The sequence below is a fragment of the Marmota monax genome, unplaced genomic scaffold (genome assembly GCF_021218885.2).
Source record: "Marmota monax isolate L192 unplaced genomic scaffold, Marmota_monax_Labrador192_F-V1.1 WCK01_AAM20220418_F8-fsc00035, whole genome shotgun sequence".
Taxonomy (NCBI): Eukaryota; Metazoa; Chordata; class Mammalia; order Rodentia; family Sciuridae; genus Marmota; species Marmota monax.
Window position 1 is genome coordinate 11,157,870 of NW_026691961.1, and position 24,703 is coordinate 11,182,572.

The window sequence follows — 24,703 nt, forward strand, 5'->3', positions numbered from 1 at the left end:
AGGCGGTAGGAGGTTGGAGCTGTAGCTCAGTGGCAAGCGCTTGCCTAGCCTGTGTGAGGCACTGGGTTCGATCCTCAGCGCCACATAAAAATAAAGGCATTGTGTCCATTTACTACTGCAAAAAAAAAGGAGGTGGAGAGTTCAGATCTGTCTAAGCCAGCTCGGCTACCGGGCCCCTCTAGACCTGTTTCCCCACCCATAAAAGGAAAGTCATGGAGGCCCACAGTACACACACCTGGAACTCGAGATTTCCCATCCACATCGTCCTGAGATGATGATGGCTAGGGACACTGAGAAGCAGTGGGAGAGCAGAGGGAGAATGCACGCGTGAGAAGCCACCAAGGTGTGGCACAGGTTGAGGGCAGGAACAGCTGGGGCCAGGAAGAGGGAAGACTGCAGCCCTGGGCCAGATGTGAGAGAAATGAGCCCAGGGCCCGGAGGCTGCCTGGGGAGGAAGGTGGGCAGAACACTGGGCTCTGCCAGCTGGTGGAAGGAGGCCTGGCCACCTCCGGTTGGTTCCATGTGCCCCCAAGGGCTTTCACAACTGGTCTAAAAGGCAAACATCTGGGAACCAGGTAGCTGTGTTCTACAGAGAACATGTGCACAGAATACACAGGCCAGGACAAGCACTGACCTGATCCATTAAGGGATCAAAGAAAGCAGGTCAAACTGTACCAAAAAGAAGCAGGTCCAGTGGCTCGGGAGGCTGAGGCAGGAGGATCGGGAATTCACAACTAGCCTCAGCAATTGCGAGGCACTCAGTAACTCAGACCTTATCTCCAAATAAAATACAATATAGGGATGAGGATGTGGCTCAGTGGTTGAGTGCTCCTGAGTTCAATCCCCAGTACCCGTTCCAAAAAAAAAAAAAAGAAGTAGGAAGTACTCTGCCATCTTCATTTCCAACAGCAAAAGTTGCTCAAAATAAGAAGCTTGAGGGCAGAAGCACAAGCTTGCAGTCCTAACTACTCGGGAGGCTGACTCAGGAGGACCACCTAAACCCAGGAGTTCAAGACCAGCCTGGGCAAAAGAGAAAACAGCAAGACCCCCCCCCCCCAATCTCAAAAAACTAAAAAGGATGGGCTGGGGTTGTGGCTCAGTGATAGAGCACTTGCCTAGCATGTTTGAGGCACTGGGTTCAATTCTTAGCACCGCATGTGAATAAATAAAATAAAGGTCCACTGACAACTAAAAAACATTTAAAAAAATAATAATAAAAGGTGAAGGGAGAAAGAAGAAACATGCCGATGTTTTTGCCTAGGAAAAAAGGGTCTCCCAGGTCGACTCATGCATGCCTTTCCTCCCCAAATAATATCCTTTGCCCTGCTACACCCCCGGACCTTTTTTTTTTTTAATTTTTATTATTGGTTGTTCAAAACATTACATAGTTCCTGACATATCATATTTCATACATTTGATTCAAGTGGGTTATGAACTCCCATTTTTACCCCGTATACAGATTGCACAATCACATCCGTTACACATCCACTTTTTTACATACTGCCATACTAGTGTCTGCTGACGTCTCCCTACAATGCGGAGGCTGGCTTCCAATTTGTGGCCGCCTAAAAGGCGTAGGAGGGGGCTCACTGCCCACGACGGCTTCCGGGGGCGGGGTCTCAAAACGGAAACCTGCTCAGGCCCCGCCCCTTCCACTCGCGCGCCCCTCCCCTTGGCCCAGAGCCACCCTAGCTGTCTCGCGTGTCTTTCTCAAAGCCTCGCGAGGACGGTGCCCCCCCCCCCCGGGAGCGGAAGTCTCGATCGCTGGAGGTGGGGGGTGGGAGGTGGGGGGTGGGAGGCGGGCCGACTACACTTCCCAGGATGCCTCGCGCAGGCCCAGGCGCTCCCGGGCTGAGCACGTGCCGGTTTGGGCGAGAGGCGGGTGTCGTGTCCCCAGAGGACGGCAAGGCTGCCTCCGGTGGCCGCGTCTTTGTCTCCGAGAACGGGCCGGCCCCTTGCACGCCCTGGCCTCGGTGTCCACACAGCGCAGCGCAGGTTGCCCAGGGTGTTGCAGCTCGTTCACCGGCTTAAAAGCTGCTCCTTGTGTTCCCGAATGGGCCGGCCGAGGTGACCCAGCTGTGAGCCTGTGCTTGCTTCAAGTGTTCCAGCAAGACAGACAGACAGTGAACAAAATAGTTGCACGTAATTGTTTACTCGCATCTGTGGTCAGTGCTGGCAAAGGGAGTAGAGTGGGCAGGGGCCGCTTCCTCGGCCTCGGGCCCACCCGGGGAGGCTGCAGAACCGCCTCGTCTCTGTAAGGACCCGGTAGTTTCTGTGCTGTTGAGACGTCCACTTGGTACGACCCGGAGAACGACTTCGCGAAGCTCGGAGGCTCGCTGACCAGGCTACAGCAGGTTTTCAAGCCGGCTTTGAGGAAGGTAGAGGAAATCTTTGTGTCTCAATCCCCAACTCCAGGGCCTCGGGGGGCTCTGAAAGCACCATGACAGAAAAGCGGTGCAGTGGGACACGAGACAGATTTCACAAGGCTCTTGGCTTTTTTCTTCCAAGAAATGTTGTGCTTCCTTGTCTCCCAGTTTCTGTTGCTTCCTTGTCACATCAAAGGGAACAGCAGCTGCTTTTTTTTTGGTACCGGGGATTGAACCAGGGGTGTCTAACCCTGGGCAGCATCCCCAGCCCTTTTTTATATTTCACTGGAGACAGAGTCTTCCTGAGTTGTTCAGGGCTAAGTTGCTGAGGCTGGGTTTTTTTGTTTTTTTTTAAGAGAGAGAGAATTTTTAATTAATTTATTTATTTTAGTTTTCGGTGGACACAACATCTTTATTTTATTTTTAAGTGGTGCTGAGAATCCAACCCAAAGCCCCACGCATGGCAGGCGAGCCGTTACCGCTTGATCGACATCCCCAGCCCCTGAGGCTGGGTTTGAACTCACCTCCTGTGAGTCCCTGGGATTACAGAGTGCACATGTGCTTTTTTTCCCTCCCAGTACTGGGATTGAACTCCGGGGTGCTCTGCCACTGAGCTATACCTCAAGCCCTTTTTTTTTTTTTTTAAGTTGTAGATGCACACAATACCTTTATTTATTTATTTTTATGTGTGCAGAGGATCCAACCCAGTGCTTCACACATGCTAGGCAAATGTTCTACCACTGAGCTACACAACCCCAGGCCCCCTTAAGCCCTTTTCATTGTTTTGAGACAGGGTCTCACTACATTGCCCTGGTTAGCCTTGAATTTCTGATCCTCCTGACTCAGCCTCCCAAGTGGCTGGGATTACAGGTGTGATCACACAACAACTGTTGCATTTTCTTTTTTGATAAACACACTACTATTTAAACTGAGGCTAGGAAAGGCATTGCAGAGGGCCTTTGGAATTCAGCCTACCCCAGAGAGAGGGATGTTAAAGATGTGAAGAGAGATCAGGGTAAGGCTTGGAGCGGAGTAGGAAGTAGCTCCAAGAAAAAAAAAATTTTTTCAAGGAAACATTTTTTTTTTTTTTTAAATATGCCTCCTGGAATCACTGTGTTCTAGTTCTCTAGAATCTAAAGATGTTGTTACCTTATTTGACAAAAGGGATTTGGCAGGATGGAATTCAGGATTTTGAGATGAAAGATTATTTTGGTGGGCCCAATAATCACAAGAGAAGCAGAGGGGGACTTGACCCAGGGGAAGGCAGTGTGGCCCTGGGAACAAGGGGTTAAGCTGCTGGCTTTGAAAGTATAGAAAGGGGGGGGGGGCGCTGAGGCTGTGGCTCAGTGGTAGGGCGCTTGCCTAGCATGTGTGAGGCACTGGGTTCGATTCTCCACGTGTAAGCAAATGAATAAAATCAAGGTCTCCACATCTAAAAAAGTATTAAAAAATAGAGAAAGTGGGCACAAAGTGAGGAACCGAGCTCTAGGAGCTGGGGAAAGAAAGACGTTGTCTCCTCTGGAGCATGTCCTTTCTCAGATTGTGATTTGGGCCCTTTTACTGGAGTTCTAGGGCAAAGACCCTGGCTCTGGGGGTCCTGACAGACCAGTCTCTTCCACCTGTCCCAATATGACAATCAAAGAGACAGGCAGTGGCCAAGAGTGGGACAGGAGCTTTGATCAGTGTGGCCACCGAGGGAAGAGCAGTGCAGTGGCCAGAGCAGTGCAGGGAAGAGGTGCAGTGGCCAAAGATCTGTCTTCAGTAGCTGACGGACACTGTGAGGTTTAAAGACAAAGGGATCAAGGCAGTGCTGGGGGCTGGGGGGCTTGCTTGGCTCTTGCTTGGCTCCGGAGGGAGTTGCATAGCTGACGGAATCTGTCTTGTTTGTGCCACTGTCTGGTCGATCCTTATCTCAGGACTAGTTCTGGGAAGGTCATGGTGGCTTGAGGGCAATTCGCTCCCCTTTGTGGAATGATGGCTCCTGCTTAGGGGGGGCAGCCTCAGCTCCTTCAGAAGCTCCCTCAGCTTCTGTTTAGGGGGCAGACCCATCATGGGGTAATCTGCTGAGACTCACTGTTGCTTGGGGGTAGTTTCAGTCCCTTGTCATAAAGATGCTTATCACTCAGACCTGTGGTTCCTGGAATGCAAAGTGACCACAGAAGAAAGCTGCTCAGAAGAAAAGTTGAAGAGGCAGTTGGAGTCAGAGGGGGGCAACATGGTGGCTAGGTCAGTGCGTGAGCCCTCCTCTGCCCAGTGATACTGATGTTAGACTCTGACAAGCCTCCAGTATGTGCTAATTTGTTACAGCACCCATAGGAAACTAATACAGTGGTATGGGAGTCCGGTGGACAGGTACATTGTTTCCCACCCTTCTCTGGGAACCTTGGTAGGATATTCTGCACACCTGTGCACAGCTATCAGTGATTCCCAGCTGGACATACTGTGTACCCCAGGGGACTTGTTTGGGGTCATTTATAGTTGTCACAGTGGGGGAGTTGCTACTGACATCTAGTGGGTCGAGAACAGTGATGCTGCTGAACCTCCTTCAGTGCACAGGAGAGCCTCCTCCAGCAAAGAATGATCCAGCCTCTAACGTCAGTAGTGCCGAGCAGAGGCTCGCAGGGCTGGTGTAATATCCATCCCTAGAAATGCACTTGCGGTGCCAAAGAGCATGCGGTTTTGAAATACTGTAGCCATTGCCATATTGCCTAAGGCTGATCTCAAACTGGGGAACATGCTATGGCATGGGACAGTGTTTCGTCCTTCGTGTAGCCATGTGCCACCACTAAGACGTTTGTTAGAGAGTGTGTTAGTCCTCCATCGGTGTGACCAAATACTGAGATTAAAAAAAAAAAAATTGAAAGGTTTTTTTATCTTATCGTCTATGTATATAGGGGGGAGTGGGGAAGTACTGGGATGGTCGAGCACCCCTGAGTGCTGTACCACTGAGCTCCGTCAGCCTCCATCATCTGGGGAAGTCAAGGAAGGCTTCATGGAGGAGTTGACCTGTAGCTAGGATAACTGCTCACCGTTGTCACTGAGGAGTGCCTCAGCTCCCATCACGTAAAGTCCATCCCTCCTGGAGGATCTTGGGAGAGGACAACTCGCACACGGCCACAGGTTCTCCTCCCTGGACTGACTCCGTCCGGTTGACTTCCCCTCTGTCCGCGTGCCATTTCTCAGGTTGTGGCAGGCACAACAAGAATTGTGGAGTTTGGTCCGAATACCAACACCACAGAGAGGGACACAGTCACCCCCGACCCCCGTTGTATAGCTGCAGAGCCTGAGGCAGGGGAGGACAAGGGACTCTGCGCTGGGATCTCCTGCTCACCGTGTTGGTCTGCCAGGGCAGGAAGGAAGGCAGGGCCCACACGGCTCAGAGTGGCTTAGGGAGGACAGCCAAAGGTCAGGCCACCAGGGACGCGGGGGAGTCGAGTGCTCATGGCCTAGTCCCAGGCCAAGAGCGAGAGGTCAGGACAAACGGGAGAGCCCAATTTGTGACTGGGCTCTGGCTCAGGACAGTGGGATTGACTTCCTGAGGATCTTGGGTCTCATGCTATTAAAAGAGAAAAACAGAACCATACTTTCCTCTGAGGCTACCTCAAAGAAGTCATTTTCGAGCTGGGCGTGGTGGCACACACCTGTAATCCCAGCGGCTCTGGAGGCTGAGGTAGGAGGATCTCAAGTTCAAAGCCAGCCTCAGCAATGCCGTGGCACTAAGCAACTCAGTGAGACCCTGTCTCTAAATAAAATACAAAATAGGGCTGGGGATGTGGCTCAGTGGTGGAGTACCCTCAGTTCAAGCCCTGGTACCGCCCCCCAAAAAAAGGAACACAGTTTCTAATACAAAGCAATGTCCACCTTTAATAGGTATTGTATTGGGGGTTGGGTGCAAGGACCTGGGGAGCCTGCAAGTGCTTAGAACTCATCCTTGGGATTCTCTTGGACCCGCCTACGGACCTTCAAGGGTGCAGTGGTGGTCAGCTGTTGGGTGGAGGCCGGGCCCAGGTTCACCCAGCCCGGCCCGCTGGGCAATAGGTGGCTCTCGTTGAGCCTGACGACACGGTAGTTCTCATAGTGGACGTTGTGGGTGATGTCCTTCAGGTCTTGGAGGTGGGAGCTGGGTGGTGAGAGGCAGGTCAGCCCTGACCACGGTGGCCCTGCGACCCCTTCCCGGCCTCCCAGGCCTCACCGGATGAGCAGATCTCTCAGGAGAGGAAACTCACAGTGCGCCATATTCTCCACTGCAAGACACGGGCCTGAACGTGGCTCCAGCGGGCACTGAGCGAGCCCTGTGCCCCACCCCGGGCCCATCTTGCCCCTCTGCCCTTCCCTCGGTTCTCTCAGCCATTCGTTCATCCGCTGTCTGGCCTGGGGCCTGGGGCAGTGGCCACTACGGCTAGCTGCTGAGCCAGGGAGTGAGCCCACCTTCACTGCATCAGATTTCGCCCATGGTACCACCGATGGCGGACACACGTTTCTAGCGACAACATGGTAGCTCCTGCTACCCAGCCTGGTCCTTGGCAGGGCCCTTTGGCTCCCTCAGCTAGTGTCCCCCAGTGTCCCTCCCTCCGTGATCGCCTTGTCAGCTGTGTGGGGACTTGCACTCTGTCCCTCCCGGTATTCCAGTGATGCCTATTTGACTAGAGGAGACTGAGGCCAAGTCAGACAGCTCGCCTGGGCCTCCCGCTCAGGTGTGTGTGCTGCTGTCTGTGGACTTTGCCGCCCCAGCCCAGGTCCCTAAGGTGCAGGCCGGGCTCTGGTTCCCGCCCCCTCCTCAGTGTGTCTCCGGGGTCCCCGCACTGACCTTCCACGATGCCCCACTTGGTCTTCCGGCCCAGCACACACCTCCCGTTTACCATGTGCTCTCGGTCTGCACCGACCACGGCAAAAGGGATCCGCTCCTAGGGGAGGGGAGGAGGAGGCACCTGGGAGGAGGCTGGGGCACTGTCCTCCGTGGGAGGGAGCACGGTGTTCGGGGCGTCCAAGGTACAGAGTCTAACCCGTGCCTGCTCTGCCTCAGCTGCACATGAGGGCGCCAGCAGGACGGTCGGAGGCCTCTGGATGTTCGCAAAGCATTTAGCATAGTTCAAGGTTGGCAGAGTAGCCTTGGAAACTGTCCGGTTAATAACCACAGTAATAATATAATCTCGGGGCCAGGGGTGTAGCCCAGCGGCAGAACCATGCTAGGCATGTGCAAGGGTTCCATCCCCAGCACTGCAAAAAAGAAATAAAAGGGGTTGGGTATACAGCTCAGTTGGTAGAGTGCTTGCCTTGCATGCACAAGGCCCTGGGTTCGATCCCCAGCACCAAAAAAAAAAAAAGTATAACATGTGTGATCTATAAACATATATCACATTGCACATGTACCATACATATTCTGAATTCCATGTGTAATCCTTATATACGTAAGTATGCAGTCCTGCTGACATTGAACCTCCAACCTGTGAAACGAAACGGTAATCTCCGCCTGGGGTCATCATGAGGGTTAAAACAGACAGGTGTGCACAGGGTGGTCATGAAGCAACTTGGGCTTCCTCAGCTTTATTCTGGCCTCCTTCTAGCCACGGGATCCCGTTTGGGACACGTCCACCTACCCTTCCTAGTTTCCATCCTGTGTGAGGCAACTTGAGGCCCTCACTAGAGGCCACGCTGATATGGTCACCCTCTCTTGGACTTCTACCCTCTAGGACTGTGATCTAAATAAATCTCATACCTTATAAATTGTCCAGTCTCAGGTGTTGTATTACGGCAAATGAAAACTGACTGAGACACCATCCCAATTGGTGTGGTCTTTCCCTGTGGTTTTGAGACTTGGATTTCCCTAACGACTGATGATGTTAGGCACCTTTGTATATCTTTGTGTGTGTACACGTTTCTGGAGGGTGAACCTAGGGCCTAAACAAGCCCTTTACCACTGAGCTACAGCCCCAGTCCTTTTTATTTTTTATTTTGAGGCAGAGTTTTGTTAAGTTGCACGGGATGGCCTTGAACTTTTCATCCTCCTGCCTCATCCTCTCAATCAGCTGGGGTTACAGGCATTTACCACTACACCCGGCTTTTATGTTTTTTTTTTTTTTTTGGTGGTGCTGGGGATTGAACCCAGGGCCTTGTGCGTGCCAGGCAAGCACTCCACCAACTGAGCTATGTCCCCAGACCCCTTTATATATTCTTGGGGAAATGTCTACTCAGATCTTTGGCCTGCTCTTTTATTTGAGTGCTGGGAGTTGAGCCCAAGTACTCTACCACCGAGTCACACCCCCAGGCTGTCAGCCCGGGCAGTCACGGGCACCACACCCCTAGTCCTTGCCCTTTAGGCTTTTGTTGTTGACTTGTGAGAGTCCTTAGGATACAAGCCCCTTTTTAGAGATGTGACTTGCCAACATTTCTTGCTTTTCTGTGGATTGTCTGATGTGAGCCATTTCTTGCTCACCTTGAATTTGTAGACGGATCAGTTTTGTACCTGCTAGAAGTACACGTGCATTTCCCTGAGTTGCAGAGAGAGAGCCCAGTTCCACCAACGTTCTGCCCCCTGCAGCTTCTTACCCGAATCTTGCTGTTGAGGATCCTGTCATTGATGTCCTCGTCGAAGCATTTCTGTGGGTACACATCAATGCAGTGATTTCTCAGGTCTTCCTGGATCTGCCAACCAAACACAGGCGACCTCAGCCCATCCTGCCCACCCTGCTCTCTGCCACACCAATCCCAGCCCTGCCTGGAGCACCCAGATCACCCTACTCCTGAAGGCCTCTCGCTCCTCAATGGTCAGGCTGTCAGCCCGGGCAATCACGGGCACCACATTCACAGTGCGGCACAGTCTCTGCAGGAACTCGATGTCCAGGGGCCGCAGGCTGCCCAGGCAGGGCAGGGACAGTGGTGGCGGGGATAGGGAATAGTGAGAGGCCACCCAGCCCGAAGCCCACACTGGCACTCCTCCTCCTCATGTCTGCCCTAGGTGGGGGGCCCTCCCTGGCTGGTCCAGCCACCTCACCAGTGACCAGTGGGCGGCACGAAGTACACGCAGCAGTGCACCCGCGTGTCGGGGATGTGGCGCTGCCGGGTGATGAGGATCTCCTCCTGCAGGTACCGTTCGTACTGCTCGTTGATGTAGCCCAGAATCGGGTCCCAGCTGGGCAGAAAAGCCCCCTTAGAACAGACCCCCAGAGCCCGCCTGCCTCCCTGGCCCCCAAGGGCGGCTCAGTCCCCTTATGGCCCTTTGCCAGCCCTTTGCATCATGGGAGACAGACAGACCCCTGCCATTCTCCCCCGAAGCCTTGGCTGGTAGCACCTACTTTGTAGGGAAGGGAACGCACGAGAAAGCTGGCTGCCGTTGTCTGAGCCACCCCTGACTTGGCATCGGGATGGAACCCAGGGGTGTTTTACACTGAGCCGCTTCCCGGCCCTTTTTATTTATTTTTTATTTTGAGACAGAATCTCACTGAGCTGCTTTGGGCCTTGCTAAGTAGCTGAGGCTGGCCTTGAACTTGCGATCCTCCTGCCTCAGCCTCCCGAGCTGCTGAGATCACAGCCTGTGCCACCACGCCTGGCTGGCCTTCAATTTTAGATGGCATGGCCAGGCCTCTCTGGAGCTGGGGTGTCTCCCAGGGGTCGGAGGACCGGGGTGGGAGCTAGTGGCCCACCCGGGGACCCACCACTTGTCGTTGTTGATCTGGTCCCCGAAGCCGGGCGTGTCGGTCACGGTGAGCTTCAGCTTCACGCCCTTCTCCTCGATGACTGTGGGGAGAGCAGAGGGGAGGGATCGGACCCAGCGGGTGGGGGCGGGCCGGGGCTCACTCACCGTGGGTCACCGAGTGCAGCTGCAACGTCTGTGGCATGGGCGTCCCCAGGCCCGGCAGGCTCGACTTCCACACCTTGGACTTGAACAGGGTGTTCACCATGGTGGACTTGCCCAGCCCGCTCTGCCCTGGGAGCGACCAGAGGACAGCAGTCAGGGGCCGGCCCCCCTCAGGCAGCCTCTCCCGCTGGTGACCCCGTGAGATGTTTCAGAAAGCAGACTGTTTTCTGGGCAGAGTGTCAACGCAGCAAGTACCCACGGTCACAAGCGTCCAGCTCAACATTTTCCTCCCCTTTGCTTATTGAGGTAAAATTGACGTGGCAAAAATAACCGTTATCGTTTTCAAGTGCACCGTGAAGTGGCAGTACTCAAGAGGCAGAGGCAGAGGACTCCAGTTCAAGGCCAGCCTCCGGCAACTCAGTGAGACTCTGTCTCAAGATGAAACAATATCTTGCTTTTTTTTGGTACCAGGGATTGAACTCGGGGGCACTCAACCGCCGCTGAGCCACATCCCCAGCTCTTTCTTGTATTTGCTTTTCCTTAGAATAATGTTCAGTCCTACTGTAGCCCATGTCCATGCTTCATTCTTTTTCATGACTGAATAATATTCCACTGTATGAATAAGCCAAGTTTTGCTTGCTCAGCCACCCACTGATGGGCATTTCACCCAGTTTTTACAAATGAAACCCAGCCACATCAGCATCCATGACATCGAATCAAGATTGCACTGGGGTCCCAAGTCCAGGAGTCTGACCCTCCCCGCAGTCCCTCCTTGCCTCTTGGTGGGTGATTTTTGTCTGTAATAACAGGTTCCCAGATTTTCCACTGTAGCACTCCCATGAGGTGCCATGGCCAGGCTCCCTGCCGAACGGGGACCCTGAGACTGAGGGATGAGGCGACACTCCCAGGTCCACAGGCCTTGTCCTTGTCCCTCAGTCCTGCTGTCTGTGAGCCCCTCACTCACCCACCACCATGATGTTGAACTCAAACCCCATCTTCATGGCCTTGATCTTCAGTTGGTCCAGCACAGCCTCGATGCCCACAGAGTCAGAGGCCTCGCAGGGCGGGGTCCTGGGGCTCGAGGGTCGCGACGAGCACGGGGAGAAGGATCGCCTCAGGGGATCCATGGGGCCAAGGCACCGAGATGCCGATGGCGCCTGTCATTGGTGTGGAGGGAGAAGCTGCCTGTTGCTGGGCCTTCTCGTTTCTGAACACAGACGCCGCATTCTGTGCCCCTTGCTCTGCCCGAGGCCCACCGTCCACGGCTGGGGAGACTTGAACCCCCACCCAGAGGCTCCAGCCCAGAGGCCTGCCCTCCCCACCCCCAGCGCAGGTGACTCTGGGTCTAGGGGCTCTGCACTCAGGCAGGCCAAAGCCCAGGGGTACATTGTGGCTGATGGGGTCCTGGAAGGGGCCACAGGAAGTGGGGGATGCAGCAAAGGGCTCCGCCCAGCAGGGACCTCGGAAGGGGGCTCTTGGAGGAGGTGCCCCACTCTCCCCTGGGGGACACATAAGCAGAGTGAGCAGAGCTGGAGAGCAAGAGAGACACCGAGAGCGAAGGGGACACAGACACAGAGGGACTGACCAAAGCCCAGGCTGCGAGGGCCAGGGAAGACGGCCTTGGAGAGAGGACAGTGGCCAGCCCAGCAGAGGAGCAAGAGAAAGAATCAGCCTCTGGTGGCGCCTGGCGGAGTCCCTGTGGGAGCCACCAGGGTCCGGGTGCACGTGGTGGGGGAGGGGAGGGTGGCAGTTGACCACAGAATCCAAGCTCAAGCCTCCGCCCTGCGACCCCCACCTGCAGCAGGAGAGGCCAAGGAAGCGGCCGTCCTCCCGGCCCTACCCTGCAATGCCTGGACGCTGGCCAAAGCCCACTACCACCGCTGTGTGCGCCGAGGTCCCCAAGGTCACCAGCTGGGCTTGTTTCCCAAGTTCATGCCCTTAACCACTCTGCTGGGGAAGCACACCCAGACCCCCAACAGAACATCCATGCATTTTCTTTTCCTTCTGGACTGGGGATTGAAACCAGGCGCCTCACTGTTGAGCCACGTCCCCAGCCCTTTATGCTCTTTGAGGCAGGATCTCCTTAAGTTGCTTAGGGCCTCATCGCTAAGTTGCTGATATTGGCCTCGAACTTGTGGGCCTCCTCCTCAGCCTCCTGAGCTGCTGGGATTACCACACCTGGCCCGTGTATTTTCTTTGGTCCATCAGTTGTTGTCACCATCATGTTTTTAACTGCATCAGTTGGTGGAGAGCTTCCTGGCAGGCACAAGGCCCTGGGTTCAATCCCCACCCAGCACCACACACACACACACACAAAAAAAAAAAAAAAACCCCAAGAGATCAACCTAGAAAAGGGCACTTACCCTGCTCCTGGCATTGCTCTGGGGGCCCTGGGATGCGGCTTTGTTAAATAATCGCCACCTCACAGAACGATCTGGAGTATCACCCCTGATTCACAGATAAGGGAGGTCACGCTGGGTGTGGTGGCTCGGGAGGCCGTCAGAGGATTGTGAGTTAAAAGCCAGCCTCAGCAATTCAGCGAGGCCCGCAGTAACTCAGCGAGACCCTGTCTCTAAATAAAATACCACAAAGGGCTGGGCATGTGGCTCAGTGGCTAAGTGCCCCTGGATTCACTCCCCAGTACCAAAAAAAAAAAAAAGAGAGGGGGGGGGTCACACATAATTGAGGAAGGGGCTGGGCTGGGACTGAAGGCAGCCACTGAGTCCTCCTGCTTATCCCCCCCACCCCGCCCTCTTGCTCATGGAAATGTCTGGATTTCCATGTGCATCTTAGAGATGAGAACCCTGGCCAGTCGTGCCCTCTTTAGGCAGATCATGTGTTACACCAAACCTCTAGAGACCGAGGGATCTCTGACATCAAAGGGTTTATTGAGTAATTACAGGTGCTAGGCAGACAAGGCGCAGGTCCTGGGGCAGGTTCCAGCGGCTGCCAGCATCCCTCTACATGGTGGGTGGAAAAGGTCCCCAGACCTGAGTGGAGGCACTCTTCAAGGTGGTGGGAGGGCCGGGCAAAAGTGGGCGGGGCTCTGAGAGAGGAGGGGCGTCTATGCTCCTGGATCAGTGGAGGTCATCAGCGGAGGTCAACAGCCCAGGAAGCTTATGAGTTGACACATAAAGAGGGTGTGAGGGCCCACAGCTGGCTGTGGTGGACTGAAGCCAAGGTGTCCACCCTCTTGCTTTGTCATTGAGACGGCCTCCACGGTGCTGATGGAGTCCACCTCTGAGCCCCACCCCGCCTGGGACTTCTCTGGCCAGGGTCCAGCCTCCCTGTGTTCTTTCTTTCCTGCTTCCTGGCAGCTGACTTTGGAAGCCCCCAGCAATCCTCTGACCCCGGCGCTGGCAGACTCTCTGTAAAGGGGCAGACAGTCCTTATTTGGGGCTTTGCTGGTCCTCAGGTGTCCGTTGCAAGGACTGCTCAGCTCTTCCCACCGCAGGCGGCTGGGAGGGGCCGCGTGTTGCGTGCGCAAGGCTGCAGCCTGGGGTCTGCCCTCCTGCTCTACCCTTGGACTTGCCCCAGCACTGTCCTCCGTGTCCACTCCGTTCCCTGGCCTCCACTTTCTTGTGCTCAGACACCACAGGCTTGAAGCACAGAAACAGGAAGACCAGGCCAAGCCTGCCTGGGCCAGGGTCCTCTCAGCAGGAAGTCTGGAGGCCCCTCTGCAGGGCTCCTGAAGGAGTGGGTGGGGTGGTCTCCCAAAGCAGAGCAAGTGGGGACTTTGCTAGGGTTAGGGTTAGTTGCTAGCAGAGACCAGATGGATCCAGTCACCTGTGGGCTGAGTCTGGGGATGTCCCCTAAAGAAATGAGCCTCTGGGCAGAGTGTTCCCGGGCAGCCGGCCTTCTCCAGGACTCTCTCACCCCTGTGCATGAAGAGTAATTCGGAAGTCGGGAGGGAAATGTCCTGGTGGCCACCGACAAGGACTGTGCGGTGCTGGCGTAGTCCAAGCCTTCCAGCAAACGCCGCAGACAGCGTGCTGACCTCAGGAAGTGCCTCGAGGGTTGGATGAGCCTGCACAGGAGCCCACAGAAGCTGCAAGTGGGAAGTGACCCCACACAGCCATTTAGTACCCGCCCTCATGTTGAGAATGCTTCTGTGAATCCTGGTAACCCACAGAGGTGGACCTGTTAATGCACTCATCTTACAGATGAGGAAGTAGGTATAGAAGGGTCAGGGAACATGCCCAAGCATGAACGGTACCAGGGATTAAACCTAGGACTGCTTTATCATGGAGCTACATCTCCAACCCTTTTAATTTTTGAGACAGGGTCTCCTTAAATTGCTGAGGCTGGCCTCGAACTTGTGATCTTCCTGCTTCAGTCCCCCCAGTCTCTCAGGATTACAGATATACAATACCAAACCCGGTTTAATTTTTTTCTTCTTTCCTGCTAAACATTAAGAACCACAAGAACAAGAACTAGTGTCCACCTGGTTTTTAGTCCTGCCTCTGGTCCCCAGTGTTCAAGGAAAGCAGGGAGGAGTGAGGGCTACTTCTGCTGGGGAGGGTCATAGGTGTGAAGGTCAGGGGCGGTGCCCTAGGGAAAGACCTCATCTGAGAGCATAACCACTTCCTTGTGTAAGATCAGGCCAGGCAGGCAGGCAGGCGGGCAGCGACCGAAGGAGGCAGGTTTAAAAAGGCCGCCAAAGGAGGCTCTATTGAGATATCACTCCCAGGTGGAACTCGATCAGACCCACAGACTGGACAGGAGAAGGGTCTGAGGAGAAACCGAGTGGAAGCCTGACTGGACTGGACTTTTTTTTTTTTTTTAGTTTTCGGCGGACACAGCATCTTGGTTTGTATGTGGTGCTGAGGATGGAACCCGGGCCGCACGCATGCCAGGCGAGCGCGCTACCGCTTGAGCCACATCCCCGGGCCCCGGACTGGACTTTTATGGGGCTTACAGCAGGAAGGGAAGGGCTTGGGACCAGAAAAGGTGTTTTTAGAGTCTCTTGTCCTGCTGGAGCTGGTCAGGGGAGCTGGCTGAACTCCAGGATTGGCCAGGGGGTCCTGCTGATTGACAGGTGTTAGTCAGGAGATCCCGCTGATTGACGGTCGTTTCTGTCTTGCGCCTGATTGATGTTTCTTTCCTGCTCGGGCTGCTTTGTTCTAGGTCACCACCACAGACCCGACACCTTGCAAGGGTTATTTTTAAGAATGAAAGATGTAGTGTGAGGCCAGCCGCATCACCCCAGCTGCCCAGAGAAGGGAGTGGACCCTGGCCAAGCTCCTGACCCCAGCCCTCTGCCTGTGCTCTCTTCTTCCTCTGGCTCTCTGTCCCCTTCTATCCACCAAATCAAAGGGCACTGAGTGCCCACCTGTTCCAGGTTGCTTGTCTGGTATGTTGAGAAAAGGTAAAAATAAGATCTTGCGAAAGAAGGAGCCAGCAGTACAGAAGCCAGCTGGGGCCTCGGCCCCTGTCCCCAGGGTCTGGCAGCCCCGTCTGGCCCTGGGGAGGGCGGGGCTGGTTGCCAAGGCCTCAGGTGGTGTGGATCCGGAAGCAGGAAACAGTCTGTGCTCTCCAGGCTGGAACTGCCTGGCCAGGGGAGCAAGGCTTCCTGGAGGCAGGTGGCACCTGGGGGCAGCCCTGGGGGAAAGAGGGAGCAGGACAGGGCTTCAGGGGGCTGTCTGGGCTGGAAGGGTGGGGCTAGAAGAGGAGTGGGAGGCACGGGGCCTGAGGCAGGGCCGGCTGAGGGACAGGTGGCGAGAGCTGGGCAGTGGCCCTGGCCGGGGACAGGGGGAGCAGAGGGGCTGGGCCACGGAGGCCGGAGCTGGCCCAGGGTTCTAAGGTCACCCTCTGGGGGCTGGAACAGCTGGTTCCTGCGGAGATGGGCCTGTCTGCGGAGGAGCTGAGGCAGGAGCTGGAGGTCACAGCCCAGGAAGTGCTGGGGAGACTTAAGAGTCGCCACCTGTTCCAGTCCGAGTGGGACACTGCTGCCTTTGTGGTCTTCCTCATCTTCGTGGGTGAGTGTGGCCGGTGCCCTTGGACCCTAAAGGCCCATCCCAGGGCCAGGCCGGAGCCCATATCTGCACACCCGTCCTGCTCCAGGCACCGTCCTGTTCCTGCTGCTGCTGGTCACTGCCCACTGCTGCTGCCACTGCTGCTGCCCCTCCCCCAGGAAGGTGAAGGTGAGGGGGGGGCGCAGCCCAAGTGGGGCAATAGTTGTAGCTCTCCTCCTCCTCGGTGGTCCCATTTCCCAGGACTGATCCAGGAAGGGGCTGGGCAGGGCCTGGAGGGGCGGCTGGGAACCCAGTGATGCCCACAGCACCCCTCTGCCTTACAGGAGAGACCTCAGGGAGTGGACAACTTGGCTCTGGAACCTTAATGCCTCTCCCTTGGTTTGTGTCCTGCTGGTGATGGTAACAAAGCTTATGTCTGCCCAGAGCGTGTGTCTTGATTGTTCCTAGCCCTGCTGCCTTGGGATGCCCGAGCGTTCCTCCAGGTCACTCAGTTCATGGTCTCTGACAGGGGGCCTCAGCTCCCAAGCACAGCTCATCCCCTTCCCACTTGGCTCATGGACAACCAGGGGACGGACCACATGTCCCCAGATGGGTGTGGCGAATGGGGTGGGAACCACTGACCACCAGAACCCCAGCTGGCCCCACGCAGACAGAGACCAGGGCTGCAGGCAGCCTGAGGATCTTTATTTTGTGGAGGCTGCCCGCAGGGCAGAGCGAAGTCAGGGCACTAAGCACATTCCCCGAGCAGCTTCCACCTGCTGAGCCTCCTTCTTTCCTGCCATCCTCTGCCAAATGGGCTGGGCTGCCTCTCATCACCCGGAGGAAGCTGCAGCCCTGGGCCTGGGCTGCGGACACCCCTGGGCCATCTTCCCAGCCCTGCTGCCAGAGTTCATCCCGGTGTGCAAATGGGGGGGCGAGGGGGAGAAACAGCACGAGGTGCTCGCTCCGGGGGCACCACAGAGGAGTGTGTATGGGGAAGGGCCTCCATTGGGCAGGAGCCACCCTCTCGGGGGAGAGGCTCCTGGGGCGGCCTGCTCAGAAGGGTCTGTAGCTCCAGTAGCTGGAGAACACGGAGATCTGCAGAGGGAGTGTGTGGTCAGTGGGTGCTGGGGCTCCCCTCAGCTCCAGCCCCCTGCTGCAACCTCCACGACCAGGTGAGAGTCAGGTCACCTGAGGGCACAGTGTGAAGTGAGGGCCCAGCAGCACTGTGGCCCAGCTGCCTGGTGTGTGGGAACAGTGGGCCACTTAGGAGGTGTGCCACATGCCCTCGGGATGCTCTCTCCCCCAAAAGAAGGGGCTCTGCCCTGCTCCTCTTGCCCCACAGCACCCCACACACCTTGTCCTTGAGCTGCTGGCAGAGCTGCAGGGAGACGGTGAAGTACACCAGGGCGTCATTGAGCCAGGGGACCACACACTCCACCTTGTGTACGTGGCTCACCTCCAGGCGCTGGGCACCCCACTCGCTGGAGAGGAGGTGCGGTTCCTGAGGGCTGGCCAGCCCCCGGCAGAGGGGTGGCAAGGGGGCGCCCCAGGACCCCTCTCCCGGTACTTACAACATGGCCCCGGGGCTATGGAGCACGGAGCCTCCAGCTGGGCGGAAATTCTAGGCAGAAACACCAGGACCTGTGAGGCCAAGGCGAGGCCCAGGGCTGGCGCTCTGGAGGCAAGGTCTGCTCACCTTGGTGGAGTTGGGCTGCAGGGCGTGCAGCTGGTACACCGTGAGGCACAGCTTGTTGAGGTTGATGTAGACGTTGACCAGTAAGTCCGGAGGCAGGCTGGGGGCAAACATCCTCTGGGGAAGAAGGGGGGTGAGGCCCCTCCCACCCAGGCTGCACCCCTGTGGGGTGGGTATAGTTCCTGCTGCCTCCTAGGCACCCAGCACCCAGCCCAAACCCGCACCTGGGACCAGGGTTTCCAGACTTTCCCAGGTGCCCTGGGATCCTCCTGTGCTGTTGGGTTTGGAGCCATGGCCCAGAGCAGAGCAACACATGGGGGGGGGACACAGGGTGACAGTCACGACTGTGTTCCCATAAACCACAGACACACAATTCAGACCCCTGCAATTTGGGGTTGGCGCTTGTGTCCTTTCCAGGGGACAAGCTGGACCTGTCGGTGGGACCCCTCTCTTGGTGTGGGGGCTGCCCGAGGCACTGACCGTGAGGCCGCTGGCGGCGATCTCAGGCAGGGTGAGGGTGGCAGGGGTCGTGAGCCGGTTGCGGGCTCGGGTCAGCTGCAGCATCACAGCGTCCATGAGCTGGGGAAGGTGGCCATGGCTGCTGTGAGGGCCACTGGTCTGGTCCCCACCCTCCCTAACAGCACCAGGGAGCAACAGTCGTAGCCCTGCTCCTCCTAGGTGGTCCCAGTGCCCAGGAGCAGGGCTGGGGACAGCCGCCACTCAGAATCTGCTGTGTGGGGATCTTGGGCACCGGCCCACGGGAGTCAGGGCGCAGGCTTTATGGATGGGGCATAGGCAATGAAGGAGCTGAGAAGAGGAGGGGCTAACCCCACTTGGATGCAAGAGGCCAGTGAAGGCTTCCTGGAGGAGGCTCAGTTGAGATCTTGAGTTTTCCCAGGTGAGGAAACTAACCCTCCAAAGGGGTAAGCCAGGTCATACTGCTGGTGAACAGTAGAGGCACTGGGAGCCCTTTCTTCCCTTGCCAGGGAGCAAAGCCCCACCTTCCATGTCTTCTAATATTCATGGAGCCTGTTGGTCATGGAGGTTCAGAAAGGGTGGATGAACCATCCAAAGACACACAGCAAGTCAGAGGCAGAGCTAAAGCATTTGAGTCAGCTCTTCCCACAAGTAAATCTCTTGCTTTGTCTTTGTCATTAATTAAAAGCTTAACTCTGGGTCCCAGAGAGTGAGCCACTACGTGGTAGGTAGATAAGTGAACACTGAGAGGGGAAGGATCATCTTCGGTTACACCTGAGAATATGGGCCAAGGTCCACAGGCACAGGGCTCCCTGAGAGCCTGGGGGCCAATGCTCTCCAGGGGCCTCGGCTAGATCAGGGCAGCTCACCTTGAGGACTTCAGCGCCTGTCTTGAACTGGTAGTTCTCATCCCGGTTGGCGAGGAGGTAAATAGCTTGGCTCACATGGTTCCTCGCATCCTGGATCTGAGAAGAGCATCCATGAGAGGTTATGGGGCTGGGTGTCATCAGCTTCAGAGCAGCTGCATCTCTGGGAGAGGCTGGGCCAGCACACGGTGGGGACCTGACCTCCCAGGAGACAGCATCAATCTGCTCAGCTGAGTCCTCAAGGGCAAGGCCAGGTGGGCCAGGTTTCTGCCCTTGTGTAGCTCACCTTCTAAAGCACAGACAATTGCAGAGGAAGTCCACAAGGGGACAAGGCTGGGGGACTCCCAGAAGGGCAAGCACAGCAAGGTGGGATGCAGAGGATGGGGGTCAGAGGAGGCCCCTAGAGAGGCAACTCCTGGCTTGAGGCCTATGTGATGGGCAAGGCCAAGGGGGAGGGCTCCCGGCAGGAGATATACACACAGGCCAAAGCACTGAGGTGCAGCCCAGCCTCAGAAAAACAGCCCAGGAAAGAGGCTGGGCCCATGGCTTAGTCCCTGATAGGAAGCGTGATCTTGGTCCCAGAGCCATGAGAAGTTCCCGGAGGAGTGAGTGACTAGTTTAGGGGCACCATTAGCTGACCCCGCTGCGCCAGAGGGCCCCTAGGCAGGACAGGTTCTTTCTCCCTGTGTGGAGCAGGCCCTGGGGCTCAGGCACCGCCCACCCCAGCTCAGCTTCGCTGCTAGGCAACTCCCTCCCAGACTTGCTGTGGCCACAGATCCCCATGGCCAGCCCCAGGGAGGCCCAGCGTGTGGGCCTGTCCCTGCCTGCCCCTGCGGCCTGTGCCCTGGCCAGGCAGGGGCCGGGTCACCTGCTGCAGCTTCCACTGCTTGTCCTCTCTGAAGGCCAAGTGTAGCAGCTGGTTGTTCCGGGGCATCTTCAGATTCACATCCTGATGGGCAAGAGTGGAATAAGCAGGGCAAAGGAACATCCTATTTTGGGCCACCCTGTGCCCCGGAGCCAGGGGCAGGAATGGAGTAGCTGGTGGTTCAGGCCCCACAGGGCGAAGGGCCTCTCAACATCTTCACCATGGGGGCTGAACAGGGAGGCAGAAAACAGGAACTCAGGCCCAGGAGGACTCAAGAGAGAAGGAAAAGGGAAAAGAGAGGTTGAGAAAGGGGAAGAACTGTAGGAGAATGTGGCCTTTGTGTGACAGTGGGCAATGGGGAGCATCTGTCAAGGGCAATAGACTGAAGCCACCGAAGAGAAGGACCTTCCCCCATGGCTTGGTGCCTGGTTCAGGGCGGGGCGTAGACAGGCTCAGACATTTGGCTGATTCACCTTTGATCCAGGGCCAGCCTAATCCTGCCAAGGCTCACGTTTCATAGGATCCAGACACCAGGCAGGGCTGGGGGCAAAGTAGTGCCCTTCCCTGAATCCACATGCCAATCCCAGGAGAAGGTGCAGGGGGTACTGTCATTTTACAAACAAGTAAGCCCAGGCCTAAAGAGGCCAAGAGTCTTGCCCAGAGTCACACAGATGGCTGGGGGATAGCTGAAGAAATCAGGAGCCCCCCCCCCCCCCCCCCGCAGCTTTTCCACACTGACAGTATGGGAGAGGAGAGGGCCCAAGGAACTCACCGCCTGGCTGAGGGCATCTCCTTGCAGAGTCAGCACACCCTTCACCTGGTCTGTGCTACAACACGTGGGGGTCAGCGGGTGGGGGGGTACCCACTGTCCTCCCGACTGTGGAACCCTCCCAGTGGGCCACCCTTTGCTGTTCAGCATTCTCCCTGGCTGTCATACTGTGCATTGCGTACCCAGATTAGCTTGCAGGACAGAGCCATGACCAGGCCTCCTGCCCCTAGGTACCCCAGGAGTCCCCCCAACTAAAGAACCCCTCCTCCAGGTGTCTGCCCACCTCAACTCACCCGCAGCTGCCCAGGATGAAGTTCTCCTGCTTGGCAGGCCCCTCAGTGCCTGAGCCTGGAAGAGTGAAGCGGAGAGAGGCCTCCTGCGGGGGACAAAGAGCACCTGGGTGAAGTCTGCCCAAGTCCAGCCAGGATGCCTTCAGAGTGCCCCCAGGCCCCAGGTCATGAGAAGGGGGCATTGTGGGCTGGCTTGACCTGGAGCCTGGGGCTTAGCTGAGGTAGGATGGCCCTACTCAAGGCTCCAGGGCCCCTTCCTGAACACAGCCTGAGTTTCCAGTCCCAAGGGAGCCCAGACTTGCTCAAACCACACTCTTTGAGCACCTACTGTGTGGTCCCTATGGGGAATACAGGACAAAGGGTGGTCCCCCCAGCTGAGCTGAGGTGCGGGGGTGTGAGAAGCGAGTGGTGGAACAAGACAGTAGTTAACCGGCAGTTCTGGGTCATACTGCCCAGGCACTGCGCTGGACATTTTGGTGAGATAAATGTCTTATTTATCTTCACAATAGTCCTGTGAAGCCTGTACTGTTATCTCCCTCGGCAGACGAGGAAAGAGAGGCTCAAAGAGGTTGAGTAATTTGGCTGAGATCACACTGCAGGGAAGAACCAGGGATCCTTCAGCTTTCAGATTAAATGTCATTGCTTTCAAAGGAAACCTTCTTCGCCCAAGCCCCGAGGGATAACGCCAGGCGCTTGCTTGTCATCCTCTGCCCTTGGCTGTTTGCGTAATCAGGTGCCGATTGCTTGACCCCAAGTTCACTGAGGCGGGGGCCTCGTCAGAGTACCGCCGCGCCCTGTTATCAGCTACGGCACGACCGGCGACAGGGGCCCAGTGGGAGGGGGCGGTCGCCGAGCCTGGCAGGGTCGGGGCGCAGAGGCCGGGGGGGGGCAGGGCCGCAGGTGGATGGGCGGGCGGGCGCACACTTACCTTGAGGATGTCCTGCAGCTGCCTCAGCACGGCGTGCACCTCGGCGTGCAGCAGCCAGCGGAACTCCTCCTCCTGCCGGGACAACGCGGGGTCACTGCCTGGCCCGGCCCGGCCCGCCGCCCGCCGCCCGCCGCCCGCGCGCCTCACCAGCACCGTTCGCTCCGCCGCGGTCGCTGCCATCGCGGTCGCCATCGCCGCCGCCCAGCGCGGGTCGCAGCGGTCCGCCGTCTGTCCGTGAGCAGCGCCCGCCCCGCCCCTTAGCGTCGATTGGCAGAACGGGCTGAGGCCCCGCCCCCTAATAAGCGATTGGCCGGCGACTACTGTCCCGCCTAATGCGACCTGCGGGCGCCCTGAAACCAGGCCGGCTGCAGCGTAAGCCGGTTGTCCCCTGCTCCAGGGACCTAGCTGACCGCCGCACTCGGGTGGGACGTTTTGGCCGCCGGCCCCGCCCCACCTCCGTTTAGGGATTGGCCGGCCGGGCGGCCCGCCCGCGCTCGGCCTCGCCATTGGCCCGCTGTGCGCCGCCCCCGCGAGCGCGGAGCCATCCGCAAGCCTGGTCCCTACTCGGCAGGTCCCCAACCCAAGCTCTGGGGCTAGCGTGGCACAGCTGTTACCAAGAAATGTTTTATTTTTTCTTGCAGTAGCTTTGTTAATTGCACAAAATCATGTTTTTTTTTTTTTTTTGCCATTTAAACATTATCACACAATCCTATTCTGAAAGACAAATGTTCATTAAAAACAAAGCAAAAATAAAAATTCACAACCTTAATCACCTAGATTTGTCATTTAAAGGAGGCTTAAAGGAAAAAAGGGAAGGAGGGCTTTCTTACAAGCTTTTCACAAGTGTCACATTTTCTCCTTAAAAGGGAAGGGTTTCAAAACAGATGAAATAGCTTAAACAGAAATATTCATAAAAAGGAACTATACAGAATTGTCAACAATATTAAGACAACATTGACTAACCGGTTTCATTACAGCATCTTCCCCTACCCCACCCTCTGTGTCCTCCAGGACTAGGACAGGCTGTGTTCAGACAGACAACTGTGCGGAACCGCAGGGCGTCTTCTCTGCCCCCACCCCACGTCCTCCATTCTAGAGTGGAAAAGGGCCAAGGTTGTGAGGGGGAGAGACCCCACACCAGTGTGGCCACCTTATATATATAGTTACATATACTTCACTATAAATGCTGACCTCGGGCAAATTGTGACTTTGGAAAACCCAAACCATGAGGGAGAAAAAGCTGACATCCTGTGGGTGACTTCTCCTTGTTCTCACGCAACATTCTAAGCCCTTCTGGTCCCCATCCAAGGAGAAATGTCAGGGCCTTGAGGATACCCCAGCTCCACCTGAGGGTCAACTAGTCCAGGCTACATTAGACCCAGTTCTCTTCCATCCTAACAGACCCGGGGCCCAGGAAGCACCAAAGACCATGATGCTGGCTGGAACGAAGATACCCGTTCCCTATCAAGAGCTGAGCCCAAGAAAAATGCTCATTGTTGGTCAGGCTGGGTCTGGGCCAAAAGACAGGACAGACAGACCTCTGTGGGAGGAAAAGGGGAGGAAGGAGAGTTCCTCTAGAGAGGTGGGGCATGCAGGGAACTGTGCAGGGAAGGCTGGGGCAGGTGGGCCGGTTCAGAGTGGCTCTGCAGAGCCAGGTGAAGAGACTGTGGCATAACGGAAACAGGAAGAAGCCACCCCTCCTCTTCACTGCTCACTGGCGCCCTCAGGACCCCCTTCCCAAGGGCTGGAATGCAAATCCAAACACTAAAACAGCCTGGTAAGGAGCAAGCTCCCACTGCAGGGCGGCCAGGACCCCAGGCTGGCAGAGGCTTGCGAGTGATGGTGGCATCTGTGGCGGGTGCTGAGCAGCAGTGAGGGGAGCCTGGCAGCTGTGCTCACCTACAGGCTGGCCTCTTGCTGCTCTTCTTGTGGAGCCAAAGCCTGCTGTGTGGGACTGTCAGTCTCGTCTCAGTCCACAAAGGCGTTGACAGAGTTAGCTGCGTGCTGATAGCTGGTCACCTGCGGCTGGAGGGCCCGTGGGAGCCTCCATCAGGAGTCTCTCTGCTGGTTCATCTTGGCCCAGAGCCTTTACCTGCAGGGGTCCAGCGGGGGACACGTAAGCCTCTCTTCTGGGGAAGCTGTGGGAAGGCTTCCAACTCTCACTGTTGATTCTAGTTCCTCAACCGGAAAGGGTCTGAGATAAGACAAGCTTGGAAGAAGAAAAAAGCCAGGCAGCAGTTTCTGGGCAGTTTCTATCCTGGGGTGAGAGCCAGTGTGTGCACGTGTGTGTGTGTGTGTGTGTACATGAGCACACGTGTGAGAACACACGGCCTCCTAGTCTGGGGCCCGTGTCCAGCACAACAGCTTCCTCACGAGCCAACCCTGCTGACACCCCTCCCTCCCCAGGGCCACAGGGGAGGGTGCTGCTGTGTGCTGTGCTGACGGCAAGTCTCAGAGTCTGTATAAAGGAAATGGAGACAGGTGGACTGGTCCAGAGCCACGTCCTGGGACCCTGGCCCCACATCAGGAAGAGGGGCCAGTGGGAAGACGGGAGGGGCGGGATGCCAACGGCTTAGTGTATGTAGGCCCGGTACACGGCAGACATGTCGTTGTCAGACTGGTCCAGTGCCTTGGCTCTTTTGTACACCTAGGAAAAAAAGACAGTGGTTCATCTCTGGCCAGAGCTGCCTTAAAGAC

General features: G+C 56.5%; 4 protein-coding genes across 11 annotated transcripts in view; 1 reads left to right on the forward strand and 3 right to left on the reverse strand.

Annotated features, from left to right (window-relative positions):
• Positions 1-1,914: 1,914 nt before the first annotated feature.
• Positions 1,915-16,560, forward strand: Smim22 (small integral membrane protein 22). Of its 4 annotated transcripts, XM_046444796.2 has the most exons (5): positions 1,915-2,378; positions 15,289-15,514; positions 15,989-16,139; positions 16,225-16,304; positions 16,460-16,560. In XM_046444796.2, exons 3-5 carry the CDS (start codon positions 16,004-16,006, stop codon positions 16,499-16,501), a joined length of 258 nt encoding a protein of 85 aa, XP_046300752.1. In that variant the 5' UTR covers positions 1,915-2,378; positions 15,289-15,514; positions 15,989-16,003; the 3' UTR covers positions 16,502-16,560. The 4 variants fall into 4 exon arrangements, with proteins under 4 accessions (XP_046300752.1, XP_058435569.1, XP_046300734.1 ...); XM_058579586.1 differs by lacking the exons at positions 1,915-2,378; positions 15,289-15,514 and adding an exon at positions 15,585-15,739 and having other exon boundaries at positions 16,225-16,298; XM_046444778.2 differs by lacking the exons at positions 1,915-2,378; positions 15,289-15,514 and adding an exon at positions 15,586-15,739.
• Positions 6,228-11,421, reverse strand: Septin12 (septin 12). Its single transcript, XM_058579590.1, has 9 exons — positions 11,126-11,421; positions 10,165-10,290; positions 10,019-10,100; positions 9,358-9,495; positions 9,100-9,217; positions 8,913-9,008; positions 7,174-7,270; positions 6,559-6,610; positions 6,228-6,486 (listed from the first exon to the last, which is right to left on the reverse strand). Exons 1-9 carry the CDS (start codon positions 11,286-11,288, stop codon positions 6,285-6,287), a joined length of 1,074 nt encoding a protein of 357 aa, XP_058435573.1. The 5' UTR covers positions 11,289-11,421; the 3' UTR covers positions 6,228-6,284.
• Positions 16,561-16,799: 239 nt separating the features above from the next.
• Rogdi (rogdi atypical leucine zipper) lies at positions 16,800-22,270 on the reverse strand. The gene is made up of 11 exons (XM_046444736.2): positions 22,154-22,270; positions 22,007-22,078; positions 21,082-21,164; positions 20,792-20,846; positions 20,023-20,103; positions 19,158-19,253; positions 18,292-18,390; positions 17,815-17,928; positions 17,690-17,739; positions 17,473-17,599; positions 16,800-17,213 (listed from the first exon to the last, which is right to left on the reverse strand). The coding sequence occupies exons 1-11, from the start codon at positions 22,196-22,198 to the stop codon at positions 17,172-17,174; spliced, it is 864 nt and encodes a 287-aa protein (XP_046300692.1). The 5' UTR covers positions 22,199-22,270; the 3' UTR covers positions 16,800-17,171.
• Positions 22,271-22,616: 346 nt separating this feature from the next.
• The window catches only part of Glyr1 (glyoxylate reductase 1 homolog), a 32,539-nt gene continuing 30,452 nt past the window's right edge, over positions 22,617-24,703 (reverse strand). For all 5 annotated transcript variants that reach the window (XM_046444700.2, XM_046444690.2, XM_046444681.2 and 2 more), the window contains one exon: positions 22,617-24,653. In XM_046444700.2, coding sequence (XP_046300656.1) covers positions 24,579-24,653 — 75 coding nt within the window. In that variant the 3' untranslated portion in view covers positions 22,617-24,578. The remainder of the gene's footprint in view (positions 24,654-24,703) is intronic.

What these genes read in the sequence shown, in the direction of transcription:
- Smim22 (XM_046444796.2), top strand. Translation starts at nt 16,004, where the DNA reads ATGGGCCTGTCTGCGGAGGAGCTGAGGCAGGAGCTGGAGGTCACAGCC. An exon ending in GGTCTTCCTCATCTTCGTGG is followed by an intron (nt 16,140 to 16,224) that starts GTGAGTGTGGCC and finishes GTCCTGCTCCAG; the next exon opens with GCACCGTCCTGTTCCTGCTG. An exon ending in CCTCCCCCAGGAAGGTGAAG is followed by an intron (nt 16,305 to 16,459) that starts GTGAGGGGGGGG and finishes TCTGCCTTACAG; the next exon opens with GAGAGACCTCAGGGAGTGGA.
- Septin12 (XM_058579590.1), bottom strand. Translation starts at nt 11,288, where the DNA reads ATGGATCCCCTGAGGCGATCCTTCTCCCCGTGCTCGTCGCGACCCTCG. An exon ending in GCTGCACTCGGTGACCCACG is followed by an intron (nt 10,101 to 10,164) that starts GTGAGTGAGCCC and finishes CTCTCCCCACAG; the next exon opens with TCATCGAGGAGAAGGGCGTG. An exon ending in TCCTCAACAGCAAGATTCGG is followed by an intron (nt 7,271 to 8,912) that starts GTAAGAAGCTGC and finishes CCCCTCCCCTAG; the next exon opens with GAGCGGATCCCTTTTGCCGT.
- Rogdi (XM_046444736.2), bottom strand. Translation starts at nt 22,198, where the DNA reads ATGGCGACCGCGATGGCAGCGACCGCGGCGGAGCGAACGGTGCTG. An exon ending in AGCTGCAGGACATCCTCAAG is followed by an intron (nt 21,165 to 22,006) that starts GTAAGTGTGCGC and finishes TGTCCCCCGCAG; the next exon opens with GAGGCCTCTCTCCGCTTCAC. An exon ending in GAGATGCCCTCAGCCAGGCG is followed by an intron (nt 20,104 to 20,791) that starts GTGAGTTCCTTG and finishes CTTGCCCATCAG; the next exon opens with GATGTGAATCTGAAGATGCC.